The sequence below is a fragment of the Engystomops pustulosus genome, chromosome 9, assembly GCF_040894005.1.
Source record: "Engystomops pustulosus chromosome 9, aEngPut4.maternal, whole genome shotgun sequence".
NCBI lineage: Eukaryota > Metazoa > Chordata > Amphibia > Anura > Leptodactylidae > Engystomops > Engystomops pustulosus.
In genome coordinates, this window is record NC_092419.1 from 13,493,299 (window position 1) to 13,517,608 (window position 24,310).

A 24,310-nucleotide genomic window follows, 5' to 3' on the forward strand; every position below is an offset into this window, starting at 1 on the left:
CTACAAAGAAGCCTCACAGAAGGTCCACAAGTTTAGAAGATGGTCTTCACTGTCTCTAGAAAAGATCTACATAGTCACCTGATGATTATATGGACATCATCGTTTCTCATCATCGGGTCACATTTCTAAAAGAGAAGATATTTTTATAGGAATATTTTTTTTATATTTTGCACAACAAATATTTATTTTAATTTATTTTATAATTTATTTAAGAAGATATTTATTAGTGAATGTGAAGATTTTTATTGAAGTCTTGTATCATAAGTTTTTATAAAATAAAATTGTTTTCAGCGCCCATTCGATTGTTACCGATTCTATTCTTTTGCTTCCTTCTTGTATATTTTCTTAAAGGGGCCTGTCACGGGTGCTCCCGCGATCTCTGTCTCCAATCGCGGGCGCACCCGTGCCCTTCAGCGTCCCTCTGGAGCTCCGCTCTGCTCACCTCCCCTGGCTCCAGCGATGTCCTCTCCTACTCCTGTGGCTCGGGACGAGCGTCCCGTCTCCCAGGGCGCGCGCGCGCCAGTTCGCTCAGATTTAAAGGGGCAGCGCGCCGGTAATTGCTGATGGCCTGCTATAAGTTTCTACCTCTTCCTGTGACCCTTGCCGGATCTTCAAGTCTTCCCATGAAGAGAAAGCTCTCCTGTGATTCCTGTGATTCCTGTGTGTCAGTCCGTTCCTGTGTGCCAGTCCGTCTCTGTGGTCCTGCATTCCTGTGTGCCAGCTCCTGCCATTCCTGACGTGAGTCCTGGTGTGCCTTCCTGTGCTATTGTCCTGCCTTCACCCCGGGTACAGACTGTCTCCTGCATTACTACCTTGGCAGCCACTGCGGGCTAGTCGCACCTGTGGAACGACCTGGTGGTATCCCGTTGCAGCAAGTCCATCCCGCTTTGCGGCTTGCTCTGGTGAACACCGGGCTCCACTTAGACTCCGGTCCCAGGTCGGCTAGTACCACCTCCCACGGTGGTCCAGAGGGTCCACAGACTCCCAGTTCTGACAGTAAGATCCGGCCATGGACCCCGCCAAGGAGCCACGTCAGATATTGGCTGAACTTTCCAGTGTTGTCGCTCGGCAGTCGCAGCAGATTGCTGCCCAAGGAGAACTTTTAGGCCAGGTTGCTTCTACTCTCCAACAGCTGCTTGACTCTTGACCTCAGCATCAGGTCCCCGTGGCCACTCCTGCGGCAGTTCCAGCAACTACCTCTGCGGTTTCTTCTGTCATTCCGGCTAGTTCATCGGCACCAGAGCCTAGGCTGAAACTCTCTATGCCTAATAAATACGATGGCGACCCCAAACAGTGCAGAGGATTCATTACCCTGTGTTCGCTGCATATGGAGTTAATGTCTTCTCAGTTGGTCAGTGAGCGCTCCAAGGTGGCGTTCATCATCAGCCTCCTCACCGGGAAGGCTCTGGCCTGGGCTACTCCTCTGTGGGACAGGAATGATCCAGTTACAGTTACCCATACCAACTTCCTGGCAGAGTTCCGGTCGGTGTTTGAGGAACCAGCACGAGCCTCCTCAGCGGAAACAGGGCTACTGAAGCTACGCCAAGGAGACTCAATTGTGGGTGAATACACAGTTCAGTTCCGCACCTTGGCATCTGAACTCTGTTGGAACGTGGTGGCCTTATGTGCGACTTTTAAGAAAGGACTGTCCTCTCGGGTAAAAGATGCGTTGGCTGCCCGTGACTTGCCAGCAACACTGAGTGGTCTTATCACCTTGGCCACCCGGATTGACGTGGGGTTTTTTGGAACGCGCTGAAGAGTTGCGGCACGAGCGATCTCTTGTCCGGCTTCCCCTACTGCCTTGGTTGGCCCCGGTCTTCCAGAATCCGTTCCAGCCTCCGGTTGCACAGTCTGCAGGGGAGCCTATGCAGATTGACAGAGGTCGACTTTCGCCTGCAGAACGATCCAGACAAGAAACCTTTGTCTGTACTGTGCCAGCCCCAAACATCACATCGGGGCTTGTCCAGTCCGTCCCCAACGTCCGAGAAACGCCAGCACCTAGGGCTTCTGGGAGAGGCGTCCCTAGGTGTGAATTCATCTTCTCCACGCCTGACTGTTCCCGTGCTGCTCCGTGTCGGTACCGGTCCTCCCGTGCAAGTCTCAGAATTCCTGGACTCTGGTTCAGTGGGGACCTTTGCGGATGCTGCTCTGGTCTCCCGGCACCACATTCCGGTGGTTCCCCTCAGGTCTCCGCTAGTCATTTCCTCTGTAAGCGGACAGTTTCTTTCCGATCCGGTCCGCTACCGCACAGAACCCATCCATCTTCAAGTTGGAGTCCTTCACCAAGAAAGTATGGTCTTCTATGTCCTTCCTCGCTCCACATCAGCTATTCTTCTGGGTCTTCCTTGGCTTCAACTCCATGCTCCGGTCCTCAACTGGAAAACTGGTGAGATCCTGCGTTGGGGCCCGGAATGCCAATCTCGATGCATGGAGGCACCACTCCAGGTCCTGACCTCTTCTGCGTCTTCCACAACTCTGAAGGGTCTTCCAGCTTGTTACCGGGACTTTGCTGATGTGTTCTCTAAGAAACAAGCGGAGACCTTGCCACCACCTCGTCCCTATGATTGTCCAGTGGATCTCCTTCCGGGTGCCACTCCTCCCAGAGGTCGGGTCTATCCGCTTTCCGTTCCAGAGACGGCTGCCATGTCAAAATACATCAAGGAGAACCTGCAGAGAGGTTTCATACACAAGTCCTCCTCTCCAGCTGGTGCAGGTTTCTTCTTTGTCACCAAGAAGGACGGCTCCTTACGTCCCTGTATCGATTATCGAGGGCTGAACAAGATCACGGTTAAAAAGTGCTACCCTCTACCGTTGATTACGGAACTCTTTGATCGCCTACGCGCTTCCAGGGTATTCTCCAAGTTGGATCTTCGAGGTGCTTATAATCTCATCCGGATCCGCAAAGGTGACGAGTGGAAGATGGCATTTAATACTCATGACGGGCATTTTGATTATCTAGTAATGCCTTTTGGACTGTGTAATGCTCCTGCTGTCTTTCAGGAATTTGTTAATGACATTTTCCTGGACCTTCTCTATACGTGTGTCGTGGTCTACCTGGACGACATCTTGGTTTACTCTCCAGACCTTGAATCCCACCAGACACACGTACGTCAAGTTCTTGGTAGACTTCGTGGCAATCATCTCTACGCCAAACTGGAGAAATGCCAGTTTCACCAGCACAGTCTTCCATTCCTCGGGTACATAATTTCCGACAGAGGCCTTGAGATGGATCCTGCGAAACTGTCTGCTGTTCTTCAGAGGCCACGTCCAGAAGGTCTCCGAGCCATACAGAGGTTCCTGGGGTTTGCGAATTACTATAGACAGTTTATTCCCCATTTCTCCACTGTGGCACTCACTAAGAAGGGTTACAATCCACGGGCTTGGTCTCCCACAGCTGAAGAGGCCTTCTCCAAGTTGAAGTCCACTTTTGTCTCGGCACCAGTCCTCTCTAGGCCTGATACCAACAAACCTTTTCATCTTGAGGTGGATGCATCCTCTGTTGGGGCTGGAGCGGTGCTCTCCCAGAGAGGGCCCAAGGGTCGAACTTCCACATGTGCTTCTTTTCCAAGACCTTTTCCCCAGCTGAGAGAAATTACTCTATTGGAGACAGAGAGCTGTTGGCCATCAAGCTTGTGCTAGAAGAATGGCGGTATCTTCTGGAAGGTGCTCTCCATCCCGTGAGTGTGTATACTGACCACAAAAACTTGTTATACCTCCAGACAGCCCAGCGTTTGAACCCCAGGCAAGCCCGGTGGTCATTGTTCTTCTCCCGTTTCGATCTGCTTATCCATTTTCGTCCAGCTGACAAGAATGTCAAGGCTGATGCCCTGTCCCGGGCTTCGGATGTGGTTGGAGAAGAACCAGTTCCTCGGCACATCATTTCTCTGGACTAGCTTGTTGTTGCAGCTCCAGTTGATCTCCGGCAGCTGCCTCCTGGCAAGACATATGTAAGACCTGCTCTCCGGAAGAGGATATTATCTTGGGGACATTCTTCTTGTGTGGCTGGGCATCCTGGGGTGCAGCGCTCTGTGTCCCTCATCTCACGCTACTACTGGTGGCCAGACCTGGTCAAAGATGTTCGGGAGTTTGTCCAACGTGGCGATGGACTTTGTCACCGATCTGCCTGTCTCCTCGGGCTGTACTGTCATCTGGGTGGTTACGGACTGGTTTTCAATAATGTCCCATTTTGTTTGCCTTCCAGGTCTTCCGTCTTCCCCACAGCTTGCCAGTCTATTCTTCAGACACATCTTCCGGCTGTATGGTCTTCCGCTTCACATTGTGTCCGATCGAGGAGTCCAGTTTGCGTTCTTTGTGTAACCAGCTGCGGGTCAACCTAGACTTTTCCTCTGCATACCACCCGCAGTCTAATGGTCATGTGGAGAGGGTGAACCAGACTTTGGGCTGCTACCTTCGTCACTTTGTCTCAGCCCGTCAGGACAACTGGGCGACCTACTACCTTGGGCTGAGTTCTCCTACAATTCCCTGGACTCGGGGTCTACTGGCTCGGCTCCGTTCTTTGTGGTCTATGGGCGTATTCCTCTCCCGCCTCTCCCACTGTCTACTTCCTCTGATGTCCCTGCAGTAGAGGATTTGGTACAGCACCTCAAGTCTATTTGGGACCAGACCCGCCAGTCCCTTCTACGAGCTACGAACCGTTCCAAAACCCAGGCTGATAAGAAACGTCGAGCTCCTCCTGTCTTCTCTCCTGGTGACAAAGTATGGTTGTCCTCCAAATACATCCGGCTTAAGATACCCAGTTATAAACTTGGTCCCCGGTTTCTCGCTCCCTATGAGGTAATCAAGCGCATCTATCAAGAGGCCTACAAGCTCCACCTTCCACCATCTATGCGCATCCCAAACTCCTTCCATGTCTCCCTCCTGAAGCCAGTCATCTCGAACCGCTTTTCCCAGCAATCCCCTCCTCCTGCTCCTGTGGCTGATTCCCCAGATGTCTACGAAGTTAAGGAGGTTCTGGACATGAAGATCGTGAGGGGTAAGCGGTTCTTTCTTGTAGATTGGAAGGGGTTCGGGCCTGAGGAGAGATCCTGGGAGCCTGAAGAAAACATCTTTGATCGGACTCTCCTACAGAGGTTTCTTGGGACCAAGAAGAAGAAGAGGGGGAGGCCAAAGGGGGGGTACTATCACGGGTGCTCCCGCGATCTCTGTCACGGGTGGTTTCCGATCACGGGCGCACCTGTGCCCCTCAGCTTCTCTCCGGAGCTCCTCTCTGCTCACCTCCCCTGGCTCCAGCGATGTCCTCTCCTGCTCCCGCGGCTCGGCGCACGCGTCCCTGTCTCCTAGGACACACGCGCGCCAGTTCGCTCAGATTTAAAGGGGCAGCGCGCCAGTAATTGACACTGGCCTGCTATAAGTTTCTGCTTCTTCCTGTGACCCTTGCCAGATCTTCAAGTCTTCCCATGAAGAGAAAGCTCTCCTGTGATTCCTGCGTTCCTGTGATTCCTGCGTTCCTGTGATTCCTGTGTGTCAGTCCGTTCCTGTGTGCCAGTCCGTCCCTGTGGTCCTGCGTTCCTGTGTGCCAGTCCGTCCCTGTGGTCCTGCGTTCCTGTGTGCCAGTCCGTCCCTGTGGTCCTGCGTTCCTGTGTGCCAGTCCGTCCCTGTGGTCCTGCGTTCCTGTGTGCCAGTCCGTCCCTGTGGTCCTGCGTTCCTGTGTGCCAGTCCGTCCCTGTGGTCCTGCGTTCCTGTGTGCCAGTCCGTCTCTGTGGTCCTGCATTCCTGTGTGCCAGCTCCTGCAATTCCTGACGTGAGTCCTGTGTGCCTTCCTGTGCTATTCCCCTTCCGTCACTCCGTGTACAGACTGTCTCCTGTATTACTACCTTGGCAGCCACTGCCGGCTAGTCGGACCTGTGGAACGACATGGTGGTTACCCGCCGTAGCAAGTCCATCCCGCGTTGCGGCGGGCTCTGGTGAACACCGGGTTCCATTTAGACTCCGGTCCCAGGTCGGCTAGTACCATCTCCCACGGTGGTCCAGAGGGTCCACAGACTCCCAGTTCTGACAGGGCCGCACACTTTCAGCAAATGATTGACTGTTATTTTTTGCATAAGGAAAAGTTCTACAATTTTTCCAATATACTTTCTGTATCAATTCCTTGCGGTTCACTAGATCTCTGCTTGCTTTCATTCTATACTTCCTGTGGATAAACATTAGAGTCATGTGATGTCACACAGGTGCACAGCTCGTTGTAACCCTGGTCAGGTGATGTCAAACAGGTGCACAACTCGTTACATCCCTGGTCATGTGATGTCACACAGGTGCATGACTCGTTACATCCCTGGTCATGTGATGTCACACAGGTGCATGGCTCGTTATATACCTGGTCATGTGATGTCACACAGGTGCATGGCTCGTTATATCACTGGTCATGTGATGTCACACAGGTGCATGGCTCGTTAGATCCCTGGTCATGTGATGTCACACAGGTGCACGGCTCGTTATATTATATATCTTTAAATACTCTCCTGTGTAACATCACATGACCTGGAATACAATGGGCCGTGCACCTTTGGGACATCACAAATCTAGAGAATGATTTCCAACAATGAAGTTCTCACAATGTGGTGGATGGGAGAACATGTGGTGTTTATGGAGGCTCCTCCGATCTCTGACCAAATAATTGCGACTGCACTATCTACATAATATACATCTCCACAACATCTCCAGGACATTTGGGGTCATTTACTAAGGGCCCGATTCGCGTTTTCCCGACGTGTTACCCGAATATTTTCGATTTGCTCCGATTGCCCCGGGATTTTGGTGCACATGATCGGATTGTGGCGCATCGGCGCTGGCATGCACGCGACGGAAACCGGGGGGCGTGCCCGAACGAAAACCCGATGAATTAGGAAAAACCGCCGCATTTAAAAAAAAAAAAAAAAAGTGTCGCGAGACTTGTGACCTGGACGTCAATGTCTTTCTGAAGTCTTCTTGGCCTTAACAGAAATCGTCTCCAAATGTTTATAAATCTATTTTGAAAGGCCTTGAAAATTATGAAAAACCTGTACAGAAGCACCTTGCCCAGTTTGTCTGAACAAATTACACCAAAGCTAATAGATAAGAACGATAATCCTGATGGGTTTCCACAAATGCACAAAAATTTTGCCAGAGGAGCTGATTGATACTCAAATCTTAACATGTGAGGGATATTGTCACGGGTGCTCCTGCGACCCACATCTCAGGTCGCAGGCGCACCCGTGCCCCTTTCTGCGGCACCCGCTCTCCCTGACATCTCTTCCCTCGCCATGCTGCTGCTCCCGTCCTGGGTTCCTAGAGCGCGTGTCCCCGTCCCCTAGGGCACTCGTAAATTTAAAGGGCCAGCGCACCGCTGATTGGCGCTGGCCACTTCCAGCTATTGCTTAAAAGCCGGCTTCTCCCAGCATCTCCCGTTGGATCTTTGCGCTCTATGCCTCAGAGAAAGTTATTACCTGTGACTTGTTCCCGTGTATTGACCTCCTGTTGTGACTCCGGACCTGTTCCCGATTTCGCTCCTCCGCTGCCAGCCCTTACCTCTTGCCCCATCTCTGACCCTGAACCTTCGCCGCCTGTCTTGACCTCCAGCCTGTCCCCGACCACGAGACTTTGTACCTCGACCTAGGCTGCCACCGCGGACAAGTCACACCTGTGGAACGACCTGGTGGTACCCTGCCGCAGCAAGACCAACCGGCTTTGCGGCATGCTCTGGTGAAAACCGGGTGCCACATAGATTCCTGTCCCAGGTGTCGGTGTGTGTCATCGTCCGTGGTGGTCCAGGGGGTTCACTTCCCCAGAAGCCTGACAGATCTCTCCAAACTCTTACAAAAATCTGTCCAGAACTTAGAAACAAATTGTTCTGAATGGTGACAATGTGACCAAGGACACTACAGGGACAGAAGATTCTATTGATGAAGTTCTAACCCTACTGAGAAGCAGAGAGTAATGTATAGAGTGGATCAATTTTTGAGGCATGATCTACCACCACCAAGATGTTAAATCCTTAGTAGATGCAAAGTTTCTTTGATGACCCTCTGAAATGTAGCCAGGCAGAAAACTCTGAGTAGAATGTGTCTTGCTCTAAGATCCTGTATTATGCCCCAATACACATTCACATTTAATGACAAACATGGAGGAGCAGATTTCGATAGGTTTTTGGGAAATTCTTTCTTTGTAATGTAATATTTCTGTACATAGTCGGGATTCCTCCTGTTACCTGTAGTAGAGGTGGATTCTTCTCTCAGCTCCGTGCTGTCACCGTCTCACCTGTACGAGGCTCCTCCCAGTTACCTGACGTCTCCTTCTCACCTGTATAGTGAGGAAACTGAAAGTTGTGTAAAGTTCCCTTGTCTGCTGTCACTTATCTTCTGACACTTGAATTCTGATCGCAGGGAGAAGATTCTCCACATCCAGAAAATGGAGGGAATTTTCTTTTGGAGACCAAAGTATAAAAGGCAAAGAATGGAAAGACTCAAGACATTGCTGAGACAAGCAGCAGAGAGACACAAGACACCTGAGCAGGTCAGCATCTTATGCTGAGTGTATGTCCAGGATATCAGAGCTGTGGACATTTACATGATGGATTTATGGACAATCACCATGGAATATGTGTTATTATCTTCTCCACAGGTTCATAGGAAGAGAAGAAAGTCTCCAGATCGGCAGCGATCCTCCAGCCATGGACATGAGACTGGTGGTCCTCAGTATTGTGCTGGTGGCAGTGAGCGGACATCCACACAGGAGACGCTGCCCGATGTCCAGATATAAGTCACTATCTACCGAGGACATCACCGCGATCAGACAACTGCAGAATGACCATGTAAGGAGGACAATCGTCTCATATTCAGGAGTCTGGATGTTATTCTAGAGTTTTAAAACCTTATTCAAAGATCCAATAAATTCTTCTGTTATCCTCCACAGACACAGAACATGTCCTCCAGTGCATTGAGATGCTACAGAAGGATGATAAGACACAAGCCGTCTGTATGTGACCTTAAGGTAAGGACATACCTGGCTCTGCTCTACTGCTTAGCACTTTCTTCCATTATTGTCTTCTACACAAACTGAAGAACCATCTTACACTCCTGTCGTGTTTCCTACTTCTTCCCTTCTACGGTCCAGTGACCGCCTGACAATGACCTTGAAGCGAATCACAATCACTACAGAAGTTCTGGCTAATCTGTCCACATCTGCTGTGCCCGACCCTGTATCACAGTCTCTCATGATGCTCCTCAAAATCAAATATGATCTTCTGATCTGTGTAAGTCCATGAGATCCTCCTGATTATTGTTATCATAGTACAAGGAATTGTTAAAAAATGGGAAAATTGAGCCACAACTTATCATCAACTTGTATGTTTTCATCCTCAGAGGGGATCACAAGGACAGGACGATGGACCTTCTGACCAGCTGAAGCCATGGCTGCTCCATCTCCAGCACTTTGTGGATGAGGTAAGAGACCAAAATTGAGTTATAACATCTCATAGCTTCCAGTCCTCCCTGGTGGTCAAATTCAGTACATAAACATTTACTGGGAGAGAAGTTCTTGCCTTACAGTCATTTGATATAAGCAGAATACCATAGATTGAGCGGATGACATATAAGGTCGGGGAGAACTTATAGTTGTCTCCACAATATCTTACAGTTTACATTTTCTTCTGCAGTCATCTCCACAATGTCTCCAAGATGCTGTGATCCTCAGCCTCATCCCGTTACTAGTGGAAGATGTTGGGTGTTGGGCTCATGGGAAGTAACACAACTACTAGAAGATCCCAGAATCTCAAGAATGATTTACAATTTCCAAGTCAACTGCAGGTTTATAACTTTTGGAGCATATTCAACCTTCATGATGAAAGCAGAAGAAAATCACTGTCTATGGATTTGAATCCTCTATGAAGAAGACGGAGAAGCTCCTCAAGGATTTCATCACGATTCTCATCATCATATCATTGGCTTTTTTTAATCTTAAGGACATTAACTTTTACATTTCTTTTAAAAAAGAAGATTAATATTTTATAATTATTTATACTTTATGTATTTATATAATTTGGTTTTTTATATATTTATGCTGATTAATTTATATTATTGTATTATTCATTTCTTACGAAACATTGTATTTATATTTTTTATATATTTATAATTTATAAATTGTATCTTATAAATGTATAAGATAAGATTCCTTTTCAATATTTGTGAGCAAAATGTTAAAATAAAATTGTCTTTAAGTCCAATCTTCTTAAAATGCTGATTATTTTGTGGCTATGGTGTCACGTTTCCATTGTTAATGACCTATGAAAGGTTCTTTCGTAAAGTTTCACTATATCATGCAGCTATTTGTACCTCCATGCAGCAGAACATGCAGTAGGGCATCAGGATTCTCTTCTGAGGATAGCCGGAATGTAATTTCACGATGAGCTACGTAGCCTTAACCTCTCCTTCAGAACCGACTGTCCATGCTTATTACCATGATTCTTCCATAAATAAGTAATTAAATTAAAGAATTTCCCATTAACTTTCCTACAGTCCACAACTTGATCAGTCTCAAAATTCACTGATGATTTAAAGAAAGAGTTAAGGGTTGAATCAATTTTAAAAAATGTTGAAGGCCAAAGGATGCAGAAGGGATGCATGGAAACTTTTGAGGTTCTGGAAAGAAAACGTCAACATCAGACATTATGAAACCATGTACATCTGATTTAGAATCTGAAATGTTACAATTAGTTAGTTGAACAAACAATCAAATTCTTTCCTCTGGAGCAGTTTTGTGGCCTGGACGTCAATGTCTTTCTGAATTCTTCTTGGCCTTAACAGAAATCGTCTCCAAATGTTTCTAAATCTATTATGAAAGGTCTTAAATATTATGAAAAACCAGTGTAACAGCACCTTGCCCAGTTTGTCTGAACAAATTACACCAACGCTAAGACCGATAATCCTGATGGGTTTCCACAAATGCACAATTTTTTTTCCAGAGGAGCTCAAATCTTAAAATGTGAGGGATATTGTCAAGGGTGCTCCTGCGACCCACATCTCAGGTCGGAGGCGCACCCGTTCCCCTTCTGCGGCACCCGCTCTCCCCGACGTCTCTTACCTCTCCATGCTCCTGCTCCCGTCCTGGGTTCCCAGAGCACGTGTTCCCGTACCTTAGGGCGCACAAGCACCGATGCTCGTAAATTTAAAGGGCCAGCGCACCGCTGATTGGCGCTGGCCACTTCCCGCTATTGCTTAAAAGCCGGCTTCTCCCAGCATCCCTCGCTGGATCTTTGCACTCTATGCTTCAGAGAAAGTTATTACCTGTGACTTGTTCCTATGTATTGACCTCCCATTGTGACCCCGGACCTGTTCCCGATTTCGCCCCTCTGCTGCCAGCCCTGACCTCTTGCCCCATCTCTGACCCTGAACCTTTGCCGCATGTCTTGACCTCCAGCCTGTCCCAGACCACGAGACTTTGTACCTCGACCTAGGCTGCCACCGCGGACAAGTCACACCTGTGGAACGAACTGGTGTTACCACGCCGCAGCAAGACCAACTCGCTTTGTGGAGGGCTCTGGTGAAAACTGGGTGCCACTTAGACTCCTGTCCCAGGTGTCGACATACGTCATCGCTCGTGGTGGTCCAGGGGGTTCACTTCCCCAGAAGCCTGACAGATATCTCCAAACTCTTACACAAATCTGTGCAGAACCTAGAAACAAATTGTTCTTAATAGTTGTGACAATGTGACCAAGGACACTACAGGGACAGAAGATTCTATTGATGAAGGTCTAACCCTACTGAGAAGCAGAGAGTAATGTATAGAGTGCATCAAAATGGGGAATATTTGAAACATGACCTACCACCGCCAAGATGATAAATCCTTAGTAGATGCAAAGTTTCCTTGATGACCCTCTGAAATGTAGCCAGGCAGAAAACCCTAAGTAGAAGACACAACTCTCCTAGATAAGTAATGCCACCTTAACCTAGGCTTTTAAAGAATTCAAAGGACAAAGTTCAATGAAAAATGAAACCACAATGGGTCTTTGAATGTCATTCAGATCACGGAGATGGTGAACAACAAAGCAGAAGACTCCAAGTGGTTATGGTGGAAGGATACTGCTGCAGTTGGATTTCCAAATGGCATCCAAGATTTTGGAGATTGGGCTAGGTTCTCATCCAGTTCATGAATATCTAAAGAGAAATAGTTGAATCCATGTGTCACGGTGCTCCCGCAACCCATGTTTCCATGTTTCCGTGTGCCCCCTCTCGTCGGCAGTCTCACTTACCTAGCCGTGCTCCAGCGAAAGTCTCCTCGCTTCAGGGCACGGTTCCCCGCCTCCTAGGGCGAGTGGCGCCGGCCGCCGCTGGTCACCTGACAACCTTCAAATGCTCAATCTCTTCCTGTGACCCCTGCTGGATCTTTCTGCTATGTGATGTCACACAGGTACATGGCTTATTATATCCCTGGTCATGTGATGTCACACAGGTGCACAGCTCATTATATCCCTGGTCATGTGATGTCACACAGGTACATGGCTTATTATATCCCTGGTCATGTGATGTCACACAGGTACATGGCTTATTATATCCCTGGTCATGTGATGTCACACAGGTACATGGCTTATTATATCCCTGGTCATGCGATGTCACACAGGTACATGGCTTATTATATCCCTGGTCATGTGATGTCACACAGGTACATGGCTTATTATATCCCTGGTCATGTGATGTCACACAAATGCACAACTCGATATATTCCTGGTCATGTGATGGCACACAGGTGCATAGCTGGTTATATCCCTGGCCATGTGATGGCACACAGGTGCATAGCTGGTTATATCCCTGGTCATGTGATGTCACACAGGTGCACAGCTCATTATATCCCTGTTCATGTGATGTCACACAGATGCACGGCTCGTTATATCCCTGGCCATGTGATGTCACACAGGTTCATAGCTCGTTATATCCCTGTTCATGTGATGTCACACAGGTGCACAGCTCGATATATTCCTGGTCATGTGATGTCACACAGGAGCACAGCTCGATATATTCCTGGTCATGTGATGTCACACAGGTGCATGCTTATTATATCCCTGGCCATGTGATGTCACACAAGTGCACGGCTGTTATAACCCTGGTCATGTGATATCACACAGGTGCACCGCTCGTTATATTCTTGGTCATGTGATGTTACACAGGTGCCCGGCGCGTTAGTATCACAGAGAGTATTTAAAGCTATGTGATATAACATGCTGTGCACCTGTGTAACATCACATGACTAGAGATATATAACGATCTGTCCACCTGACCAGGGACTGGTGTTTATCCACAGGAAGTAAAGATTGACGCTTCCCATAGAATGACAGCAAGCAGAGATCTAGAAAACCCACAAGGAATTGATAAAGAAAGTATATTGGAAAATTGTAAAACTTTTCATTATGCAAAAGATATCAATTAGTAGCTTAAAATGTTCAACCCCTTTAAGAAAATATAAAAGAAAGAAGAAAAAGAATGGAATCGGTAACAATAGAATGGGCGCTGAAAAGAATTTTATTTTATAAAAACTTATGATTTCAGAAGACTTCAATAAATATCTTCACATTCACTAATAAATATATTCTTAAATAAATTATAAAATAAATTAAAATAAATATTTTTTTTTGCAAAATATCAAAAAAATTCCTATAAAAATATCATCTGTTTTGGAAATGTGACCCGATGATGACAAGCGATGATGTCCATATAATCATCAGGTGACTATGTAGATCTTTTCCTAGAGACTTTGAAGACCATCTTCTAGACTTGTGGACCTTCTGTGAGGCTTCTTTGTAGTTACTTCCCATGAGCCCAACATCCAACATCTTCCACCAGTAACGGGACGAGGCTGAGGATCACAGCGTCCTGGAGACATTGTGGAGATGCCTACAAGAAGAGGTTTAAGGTTTTTATTATAGGATCCCTTTGTCATGGTGTCATCTCCTCTCTCTACCACTGTTGGTTTTGTTTCTTGCTTTTGCCTTTTTTTATATTGTTTAGACCCTTAAATAATTGGGACCTCCGTTGACGATACTTCTATTCCTCTTTTTAGGACATTGTAGGACACTTACCTCTTCCACAAAGTGCTGGAGATGGTGGAGCCATGGCTTCAGCTGGTCAGAAGATGTGTCACTGTCCTGTCCTGGTGATCCCCTCTAAAAATAGGAAATTCATGTTGAATTCAAGTTCAATATTTCCCAAATCAGCTCAACCCTTATGACAATGAACATGAGGACCCAAAGGACTTACACAGATCAGAAGATCATCTTTGATTTTGAGGAAGATCATGAGAGACTGTGATACAGGGTCGGGCACAGAGGATGTGGACAGATTTGCCAGAACTTCTGTGGTTATTGTAACTCTCTTGGAGATCATTATCAGACGGTCACTGGACTGTAGAAGGGAAGATGTAGAGAAGACTAAATTATTGGCGTGGGATAAACTTTAGTGGATTATTTTGTAGAAGAAGTGGTCAGCGATAGATGACAGACATGTCCTCACCTTTAGGTCACACACAGACGGCTTGTGTCTTATCATCCTTCTGTAGCATCTCATTGCACTGGAGGACATGTTCTTTGCCTGTAGACGTTAGAGAAGGATTGGATGAAGCGTAACATCACATAATACACAGAATAAATACTGGAAACCTCAGCATTCACCATAAGTTCCTGTAGAACATGAGAGGAACCAAAGATCTTTAAAGTTCTGATCATGTATCAGATCAGTGACTGATAGTAGAAAGATGACTTGTCTTTAAGATTTGACCATTCTGAAATCCACAGTATAATATAAACCATAACAGAAAGATTTGGGGTAGTTCCTGACTCCTGACACCACCCGCATAACGATGGATCAGACACTTTCCAAATATAAGACGATTGTCCTCCTTACATGGTCATTCTGCAGTTGTCTGATCACGGTGATGTCCTCGGTAGATAGTGACTTATATCTGGACATCGGGCAGCGTCTCCTGTGTGGATGTCCGCTCACTGCCACCAGCACAATACTGAGGACCACCAGTCTCATGTCCATGGCTGGAGGATCGCTGCCGATCTGGAGACTTTCTTCTCTTCCTATGAACCTGTGGAGAAGATAATAACACATATTCCATGGTGATTGTCCATAAATCCATCATGTAAATGTCCACAGCTCTGATATCCTGGACATACACCCAGTAGAAGATGCTCACCTGCTCAGGTGTCTTGTGTCTCTCTGCTGCTTGTCTCAGTTGTATCTCAAGTCTTTCCATGTTTCTCCTTTTATATTTCAGGGTCCAGCAGAAAAATTCCTTCATTTTCAGGATGTGGAGAATCTTCTCCCTACGATAATAATACAAGTGACAGAAGTCGTGGGAACTTTTCACGGCTTTCAGTTTCCTTACTGTACAGGTAAGAAGCAGCCTCCAGGTTACTGGGAGGAGACTCCTCTAGTGCTACAGGTGACAGGAGGAACTCCTGCTACAGATTGTATGTTACATGTAACAATATGGAGGCAGTCACTGAATAACAGGAGGGTCCTCAAAGACCACAGACTGTGGGTGTATCTGTATTGTCCTGTGGCCGGTAGTATCTCTGTATATAGCCGTGATTCCTCCTGTTACCTGTAGTAGAGGTGGAGTCTCCTCCAAGTTACCTGCTGTCACCTTCTCACCTGTACGAGGCTCCTCCCAGTTACCTGACGTCTTCTTCTCACCTGTATAGTGAGGAAACTGAAAGTTGCGGTAAGTTATATCCCCTCGGCCGCCGTCACTTATCTCTTGTCACTTGAATTCTGATCGTAGGGAGAAGATTCTCCACATCCAGAAAATGGAGGAATTTTTCTACTGGAAACCAAAGTATAAAAGGCAAAGAATGGAAAGACTTAAGACATTGCTGAGACAAGAAGAGAGACACAAGACACCTGAGCAGGTCAGCATCTTCTGCTGGGTGTATGTCCAGGATATCAGAGCTGTGAACATTTACATGATGGATTTATGGACAATCACCATGGAATATGTGTTATTATCTTCTCCACAGGTTCATAGGAAGAGAAGAAAGTCTCCAGATCGGCAGCGATCCTCCAGCCATGGACATGAGACTGGTGGTCCTCAGTATTGTGCTGGTGGCAGGGAGCGGACATCCACACAGGAGACGCTGCCCGATGTCCAGATATAAGTCACTATCTACCGAGGACATCACCGTGATCAGACAACTGCAGAATGACCATGTAAGGAGGACAATCGTCTTCTATTCAGAGGAGTTTGGTTCTGGGATATGCAGGTGGCATCATGTCAGGAACCACTTTGAATAAAGAAATTTGTTCTGATCACATAAAATGTCTATAATATACATATAATTAAGCTCTACCCTCTCCACAGGAGAAGAACATGTCCCCCAGTGCCATCAAATGCTACAGGAGAATGGTGAGACACAAGCCATCGGGATGTGATCTAGAGGTAATTACTTACTGTTCTCTCTTACTGACAACCTTCACACCAACCAGAAAACTAAACCACCCCCAGATATTAATCATGTGCACCCATATCTTCTCCATTGTTCCCTTCGACAGCCCAGTGACCGTCTGATCCTTACCCTGGAGCGAGTGTCAGTCACAGTTGATGTTCTGGAGAATATCTCCATGTCTGATGTTTCAGACTCTGGATCAAAATCCCTCATGATCTTCCTCCAGTTACGGGATGTTCTCATGATCTGTGTAGGTTTCTATGTTCCTCCACTTTTGTCTTGTCAACTCTTTGACTGCATTATATTTATGTAGATATTTATCCGTCACTTTTCCAACATCTTCTTCCATCTAACAGAAAGAGTCACAAGGAATCAGTGAGACTCCATCTGAGCAGCTAAAGCCGTGGCTCCACCATCTCCAGCATTTTATGGATCTGGTAAGGTAACATGACTGGCTCCCTTCATTCAACCCCAAATTTCTCCATTTTGCCTCTTTTTTTGGGTTTCTCCTTAAATGCCACTTGTAGAAATCTCTTTTATTTGGACATGAGGCTCCACACATGATGCTCTTCTAAAGTCCAGAGGCTTCATACTGATTTTTGTCAGTTTTTTCCTTGCAGATGGTTGTTTCTAATCACGTTACATCCTGTGTTGTAGGCATCTCCACAATGTCTCCAGGACGCTGTGATACTCAGCCTCATCCCGTTACTGGTGGAAGATGTTGGATGTTGGGTTCATGGGAAGTAACTACAAACAATCATCAAGAAAAATCTAAGGGGAAATCCAAAACCAGAAAGAGGAACCTCAGTGTCCATGGATCTACAGCATCCGTCTCCACAGGAGAACCAACTGGATCCCTTCGGAAATTTCCCTTCACTACAGAAATGTTGATAATCTGTTGTATTTATTTCTATTTTATATAATTTATTTAATAATTTATCTGATCAGTTGTATTTATTTATTATGTTTTTTTAGTTATTGTTCCTTTTTAATTTTTGGATTTACAAAAGTTTTAAAGATTTTCCAATAAAATTGTCCATCATTGCTGCTGATCCTCTGTTATGGTGACTATTATTGGCGTCTTGTTGCTGTCACACTCAGGAGTGTGGAAAGTCTTTTTGGGAAGAGTCTGTGGACCATCTAGACCACCGGGGGGGTTGGCATGAGACCCGCAATGGCAGCCATGGTAACAAATGCAGGAAACAGTGAGAGCCTGGGATGATAGCAGGAACACAGAGGAACACTGGTAACGTTGGTAGTCAGCTGGGCTGGAACCCTGGAAGGCACAGCAGGAGCACAGGCTGGCAGGAGTACAGGAACACGGGAACGGACCACAGGATACACAGGAACAGACCACAGGATACAGACCACAGGATACATGGGAACGGACCACAGGATACACGACCTGGAACGCAGGGTATATGGAAACACGCTGGAGACACACAGGAGGCTTTCACTTCAGGGGGAATGACTTGAAGATCCGGCAGGGAATGCGCCCTAGCGACCGGAAACATGCCCAGAGACTGAAGAGGCTTTTGGAACACCGGAGCCAGGCGAGACAGGCGTGGAAGCCTGACCTGAGGTTGTTTGCAGAGCAATTCTACAGCACGCTCCGTAAACTACACGTCTATCCGAGAGGCTAGGGTGATGAGACCACTCAGAGTAGCCGGCAGATCATAGGCAGCCAGTGCGTCTTTAACCTGGGAAGAGAGTCCTTTCTTGAAAGCTGCTGACAAGGCCGCATCATTCCAGGAGAGCTCAGAAGGTATGGTGCGGAACTTGACAGCATATGACAGCTCCCCGAAGAAAACTCTGGCACAATTTGGGGTTGCTATCAAATTTATCAGGCATAGAAAGTCTTGATTTGGCTGCCGGGGAACATACCAGAGTGTCTGGAGCAGCAGCAGGAGTAGTGGCAGAAGCCTGCTGCTGGGCGTCAATCATCCGTTGAAGAGTGGCATCAACTTTTCCTAGATGCGATCTGCTCAGACTGCTGTGCGACCACGTCGGAAAGTTCCTTGGCGGGGTGCATGGCTGGATCTTACTGTCACACTCAGGAGTGTGGAAAGTTACTTTAGGAAGAGTCTGTGGACCCGCTGGACCACCGCAGGGTTGGTATGAGACCCGCAGTGGCAGCCAAGGTAACAAATGCAGGAAACAGTGAGAGCCTGGGATGACAGCAGGAACACAGAGGAACACTGGTAACGCTGGTGCGGACTGAAGTCACCACTGGGCTGGAACCCTGGAAGGCACAGCAGGAGCACAGGATGGCAGGAGTACAGGAACGGACCACAGGATACACAGGAACAGGCCACAGGATACCGACCACAGGATACACGACCTGGAATGCAGGGTACACACTGGAGACACACAGGGAGCTTACACCTCAGGGGGAATGACTTGAAGATCCGGCATGGAATGCTGGGAGCCGCCGGATTACATAGCAGAGCCAGAAATGCCAGCGGCAATCAGGAGGACGCTGGCCCATAAAATCCTGAAGAGCTGGCATATGCGTCCCTGGTCTGTAGGGCCAGCGTCCTCCTGATTGGCCTGGCAGATCGGGAAGTGGGCTCGTGGACAGGTGAGTCCAGGTCAGGGCATGCGGTAGGCACGCCGGCACGGACAGTTGCTCATTTCCAATTCCTATGGCCCATGAATTGTCCTCCAGATGTTCTCCCTTTGCTTTTAGGGCTCATTCACACGGCTGTCTGCGGGGACGTAGGTCCCCATAGACGGCAATAGCGGCACGGCGGGGATCCGGGCCACACACCGCAAAAAGATAGAGCATGCTCTATCTTTTGGCGTGTGTGCGGCCGTGCGCCTCTATTCTCTATGGAGGGAGGAGGGGTCACCTCCTCCTCCTCTCCAGCACACGGCGGTATGTCCGCACAGCGGGCATACCGCTGTGTGAATGTACCCTTATTTTGATACATTTTGTGATTGTCTCCATCTGACGTGTCACTGAAGATCAGAAATCCTTCGATCATTGTCTCTTACAATGTATTGGGACCTATTACTAGATGCTCAGTGTAGAGTAAAGATTTTATTGGTCAATGTGCAAATCTCTGGTCATTAAAAACTATTGTTTTATTGGGCATTTTGGCCTCCGGAGCTCATAATGACTTGTCTATTGACCTAGAGCACCAGGTCCAACATATAACCGAGTGTCAAGCTTCGATTTTCCAGGATTCCAATTTAATGACAGGATGTAAAGTGGATCTCCTGACCCATTAATTGGGGAAATAGATCCTCTGATCTTGTTGGGTTGGGAACAGAATGGATGGGAATTCAAATTGTGATAGTTTTATTAAGCTTAGGATTTTAAATGACCCGGGTAAATCCATGGAATATAGTCCTTATATATTCTCCTATGACGCTCGGAGTCACTGCCCTCGCTACACGAATCATGTTCTGTATTATACTCATGACGTCAGATAAAAGCTGTAGTCCTGTGTCATGAGTCCCCAGCACCATAGATGGTTATAGATGGATGTAATGTGACACAGTGTTCATTCAAGTCTATATAGGTGACATAAGGGTCACATCCCTTGGACTGATCACGGCTTCCAGAAACCTGCCTTATCAATGGAGATAACAAGAGAATTCTGAAAGAAACCTTAATAAAAAGTATAAAAATTTTCCTATATATTGTATATTTCTCAAAGGTCTTTCATTCGGTCCAGGTATTTTTTTATCATGAACTTTGCCGGGCAGATCCTTATCTAGAGAACTTCTTCATTGTGAATCTTATAACTATTCACTATGAATCTTATAACGCTACTTCCCATAAGCCCAACACCGAGCATCTTCCACCAGTAACGGAATGAGGTGGAGCGACACAATGGGGCAGATTTACTTACCCGGTCCATTTGCGGCGGATTCGGGTCCGGCCGGGATTCACTAAGGTAGTTCCTCCGCTGTCCACCAGGTGGCGCTGCTGCGCTGAAGTTCCCCGAGGCCCGCCGAAATGTACTCAAGATCACCGGCCTATTCCGAGTGAAGGTAAGTGCAAAACTGCTCCAGAGCAAAGAATTTGATTGTTATTTCAACCAACTAATTGTAACATTTCATTGGGGCTCATTTACTAAGGGTCCAAATCGCGACCTTCCTCGGGATTCCCGATGATTTCTGATGTGCGACGAATTGCCCCGGGATTTTGGCGCACGCGATCGGATTTTGGCGCATCGACGCCGGCTTTCACGCGACATAAATCGGGGGGCGTGGCCGTCGGACAGCCCGATGTATTCGGAAGAACCGCAGAATTTAAAAAAGAATTTGTGCTGCAAGATCAGTACTTACGTGCACCAGGAAGAAGCAGGTGAACTCCGGCGGACCTCGGCGCAGCAGCGACACCTGGTGGATATCAGGCGCACAGACCTTAGTGAATCCCGGCAGAACCAGAATCCTCACCGGAGAACGCGCCGCAGGATTGCAACTAAGCCGGGCAAGGAAATGTGCCCCAATATGTCTGATGTTGACGTTTTCTTTCCAGAACCTCAAAAATTCCCATGTATCCCTTCTGCATCCTTCTGCATTTTAAAATTGATTCGACCCTCAACTCATTCTCCAAATCTTCAGTGAATTTTGAGTCTGATCAAGTTGTGGACTGTAGGAAAGTTAATGGAAAAATCTTTCATTCCTTATTTATGGAAGAATCATGGTAATAAGCATGGACAGTCAGTTCTGAAGGAGAGGTTAAGGCTACGTAGCTCATCGTGAAATTACATTCCAGCTATCCTCAGAAGAGAATCCTGATGCCCTACTGCATGTTCTGCTGCATGGAGGTACAAATAGCTGCATGATATAGTGAAACTTTACGAAAGAACCTTTCATAGGTCATTAACAATGGAAACGTGACACCATAACCACAAAATAATCAGCATTTTAAGAAGATTGGACTTAAAGACAATTTTATTTTAACATTTTGCTCACAAATATTTAAAAGAAATCTTATCTTATAAATTTATAAGAAACAATTTATAAATTATAAATATATAAAAAAATATAAATACAATGTTTCTTAAAAGATAAATAATACAATAATATAAATTAATCAGCATAAATATAACAAAACCAAATTATATAAATACATAAAGTATAAATAATTCTAAAATATTCATCTTCTTTTTTAAAAGAAATGTAAAAGTTAATGTCCTTAAGATTAAAAAAAGCCAATGATATAATCATGAGAATTGGGATGAAATCCTTGAGGAGCTTCTCCGTCTTCTTCATAGAGGATTCAAATCCATAGACAGTGATTTTCTTCTGCTTTCATCATGAAGGTTGAATATGCTCCAAAAGTTATAAACCTGCAGTTGACTTGGAAATTGTAAATCATTCTTGAGATTCTGGGATCTTCTAGTAGTTGTGTTACTTCCCATGAGCCCAACACCCAACATCTTCCACTAGTAACAAGATGAGGCTGAGGATCACAGCATCTTGGAGACATTGTGGAGATGCCTGCAGAGGAAAATGTAAACTGTAAGATATTGTGGACACAACTATAAGTTCTCCCTGATCTTATATGTCATCCGCTCAATCTATGGTATTCTGCTTATATCAAATGATTGTAGGACATGAACCACCATGGAGGACAGGAATCTATGAGGTTCTGTAACTCTGTAATGTAAGACACTTACCTCATCCACAAAGTGCTGGAGATGGAGCAGCCATGGCTTCAGCTGGTCAGAAGGTCTTCCACCGTCCTGTCCTGGTGATCCCCTCTGAGGATGAAAACATACAAGTTGATGATAAGTTGTGGCTCAATATTTCCATATTTCAGCAAAGCCTTGAACAATGATAACAATAATCAGGAGGATCTCATGGACTTACACAGATCAGAAGATCATCTTTGATTTTGAGGAGCATCATGAGTGACTGTGATACAGGGTCGGGCACAGAGGATGTGGACAGATTAGCCAGAACTTCTGTAGTGATTGTGATTCTCTTCAAGGTCATTGTCAGACGGTCACTGGACTGTAGAAGGGAAGAAGTAGGAAACATCACAGGAGTGTAAGATGGTTCTTCAGTTTGTGTAGAAGACAATAATGGAAGAAAGTGCTAAGCAGTAGAGCAGAGCCAGGTGTGTCCTTACCTTAAGGTCACATACAGATGGTTTGTGTCTTATCATCCTTCTGTAGCATCTCAATGCACTGGAGGACATGTTCTGTGTCTGTGGAGGATAACAGAAGAATTTATTGGATCTTTGAATAAGGTTTTAAAACTCTAGAATAACATCCAGACTCCTGAATAGAAGACTATGTCCTCCTTACATGGTCATTCTGCAGTTGTCTGATCACGGTGATGTCCTCGGTAGATAGTGACTTATATCTGGACATCGGGCAGCGTCTCCTGTGTGGATGTCCGCTCACTGCCACCAGCACAATACTGAGGACCACCAGTCTCATGTCCATGGCTGGAGGATCGCTGCCGATCTGGAGACTTTCTTCTCTTCCTATGAACCTGTGGAGAAGATATTAATACATATTCCATGGTGATTGTCCATAAATCCATCATGTAAATGTCCACAGCTCTGATATCCTGGACATACACCCAGCAGAAGATGCTGACCTGCTCAGGTGTCTTGTGTCTCTCTTCTTGTCTCAGCAATGTCTTGAGTCTTTCCATTCTTTGCCTTTTATACTTCAGTTTCCAAAAGAAAAATTCCTCCATTTTCTGGATGTGGAGAATCTTCTCCCTACGATCAGAATTCTAGTGTCAGAAGATAAGTGACAGCAGACAAGGGAACTTTACACAACTTTCAGTTTCCTCACTATACAGGTGAGAAGGAGACGTCAGGTAAGTGGGAGGAGCCTCGTACAGGTGAGACGGTGACAGCACGGAGCTGAGAGAAGAATCCACCTCTTCTACAGGTAACAGGAGGAATCCCGACTATGTACAGAAATATTACGTTACAAAGAAAGAATTTCCCAAAAACCAAAAACCAATCAAAATCTGCTCCTCCATGTTTGTCATTGAATGTGAATGTGTATTGGGGCATAATACAGGATCTTAGAGAAAGACACATTTAAAATGTAATAGAAATATGTGAGACCAGATACTAAATAATATCTACAACCTTTCCAAAAACTAAGAGGGGTTGTCTGGCCACTTACACATTTTTGATACTTACCCTCAGGATAGGTCATCAGTATGTGATTGGTGGTGTCCGACATCCTAACCCTACACTGATCAGGTCCTATGGATGATTCCAGGCCACCAATAGAGTGGATGTGGCCCTGTGCATCTCGCTCCCTCTAGTTTTCAGCATCTGAAGCTTCTGTCACAGCTAATGAGTAGCGGCCGGAGTGTGAATGAAGGGGTTTTCAAGAGACTTTCTTCTATAACTTTGCTCAGGTCATTAGTAGTTGTGGGGGAGCGATGGCGGCAACAGCAGTAGCAGACCTCATTCACATCTGGCCCATACATTATTGATGGAACTAACTGTCCGCTGCTTGTTATCTCCTACTATAGCAGCATCTAAGGTGGATGAATGGTTAGGAGTTAGGACAATATGTTGATGCTATCGGTATAGTAAGAAGTCATTGGTTAATACAAACATTGAGGTCAATGATTGGGGATGATTGGTACGATGCCCATTCATTTGGTGGATATCCATTTCTGGACATATAGATACTTCCTCTACAGTTTCATGTCAGGGTGACCTGGGATGTACCAGACCACAGGCAGATTAATAATTACAAATCCTTTATGTGACCGTCATAGTACAACTAGACCATGGATTCAACGATTGATCTGCCTTCAGGTTTTCATGAACTGGAGGAGCACCTAGACCAATCCCCAAATTCTTGGATGGCAATTATGACAGTATCCTTCCACTGTAGCAGCTCAGAGTCTTCTGCATGGACCCCTCTGCTT

General features: G+C 46.3%; 2 protein-coding genes across 2 annotated transcripts; both read left to right on the plus strand.

Moving 5' to 3' along the window:
• Positions 1–8,419: 8,419 nt before the first annotated feature.
• Positions 8,420–9,950, plus strand: LOC140077459 (interferon lambda-2-like). The gene is made up of 6 exons (XM_072124682.1): positions 8,420–8,508; positions 8,617–8,806; positions 8,908–8,986; positions 9,105–9,247; positions 9,357–9,437; positions 9,650–9,950. Exons 2-6 carry the CDS (start codon positions 8,666–8,668, stop codon positions 9,737–9,739), a joined length of 534 nt encoding a protein of 177 aa, XP_071980783.1. The 5' UTR covers positions 8,420–8,508; positions 8,617–8,665; the 3' UTR covers positions 9,740–9,950.
• Positions 9,951–16,061: 6,111 nt separating this feature from the next.
• On the plus strand, positions 16,062–17,186 carry LOC140076796 (interferon lambda-3-like). Its single transcript, XM_072123507.1, has 5 exons — positions 16,062–16,196; positions 16,348–16,425; positions 16,539–16,682; positions 16,789–16,869; positions 17,090–17,186. Exons 1-5 carry the CDS (start codon positions 16,062–16,064, stop codon positions 17,177–17,179), a joined length of 528 nt encoding a protein of 175 aa, XP_071979608.1. The 3' UTR covers positions 17,180–17,186.
• The last annotated feature ends 7,124 nt before the right edge of the window (positions 17,187–24,310 follow it).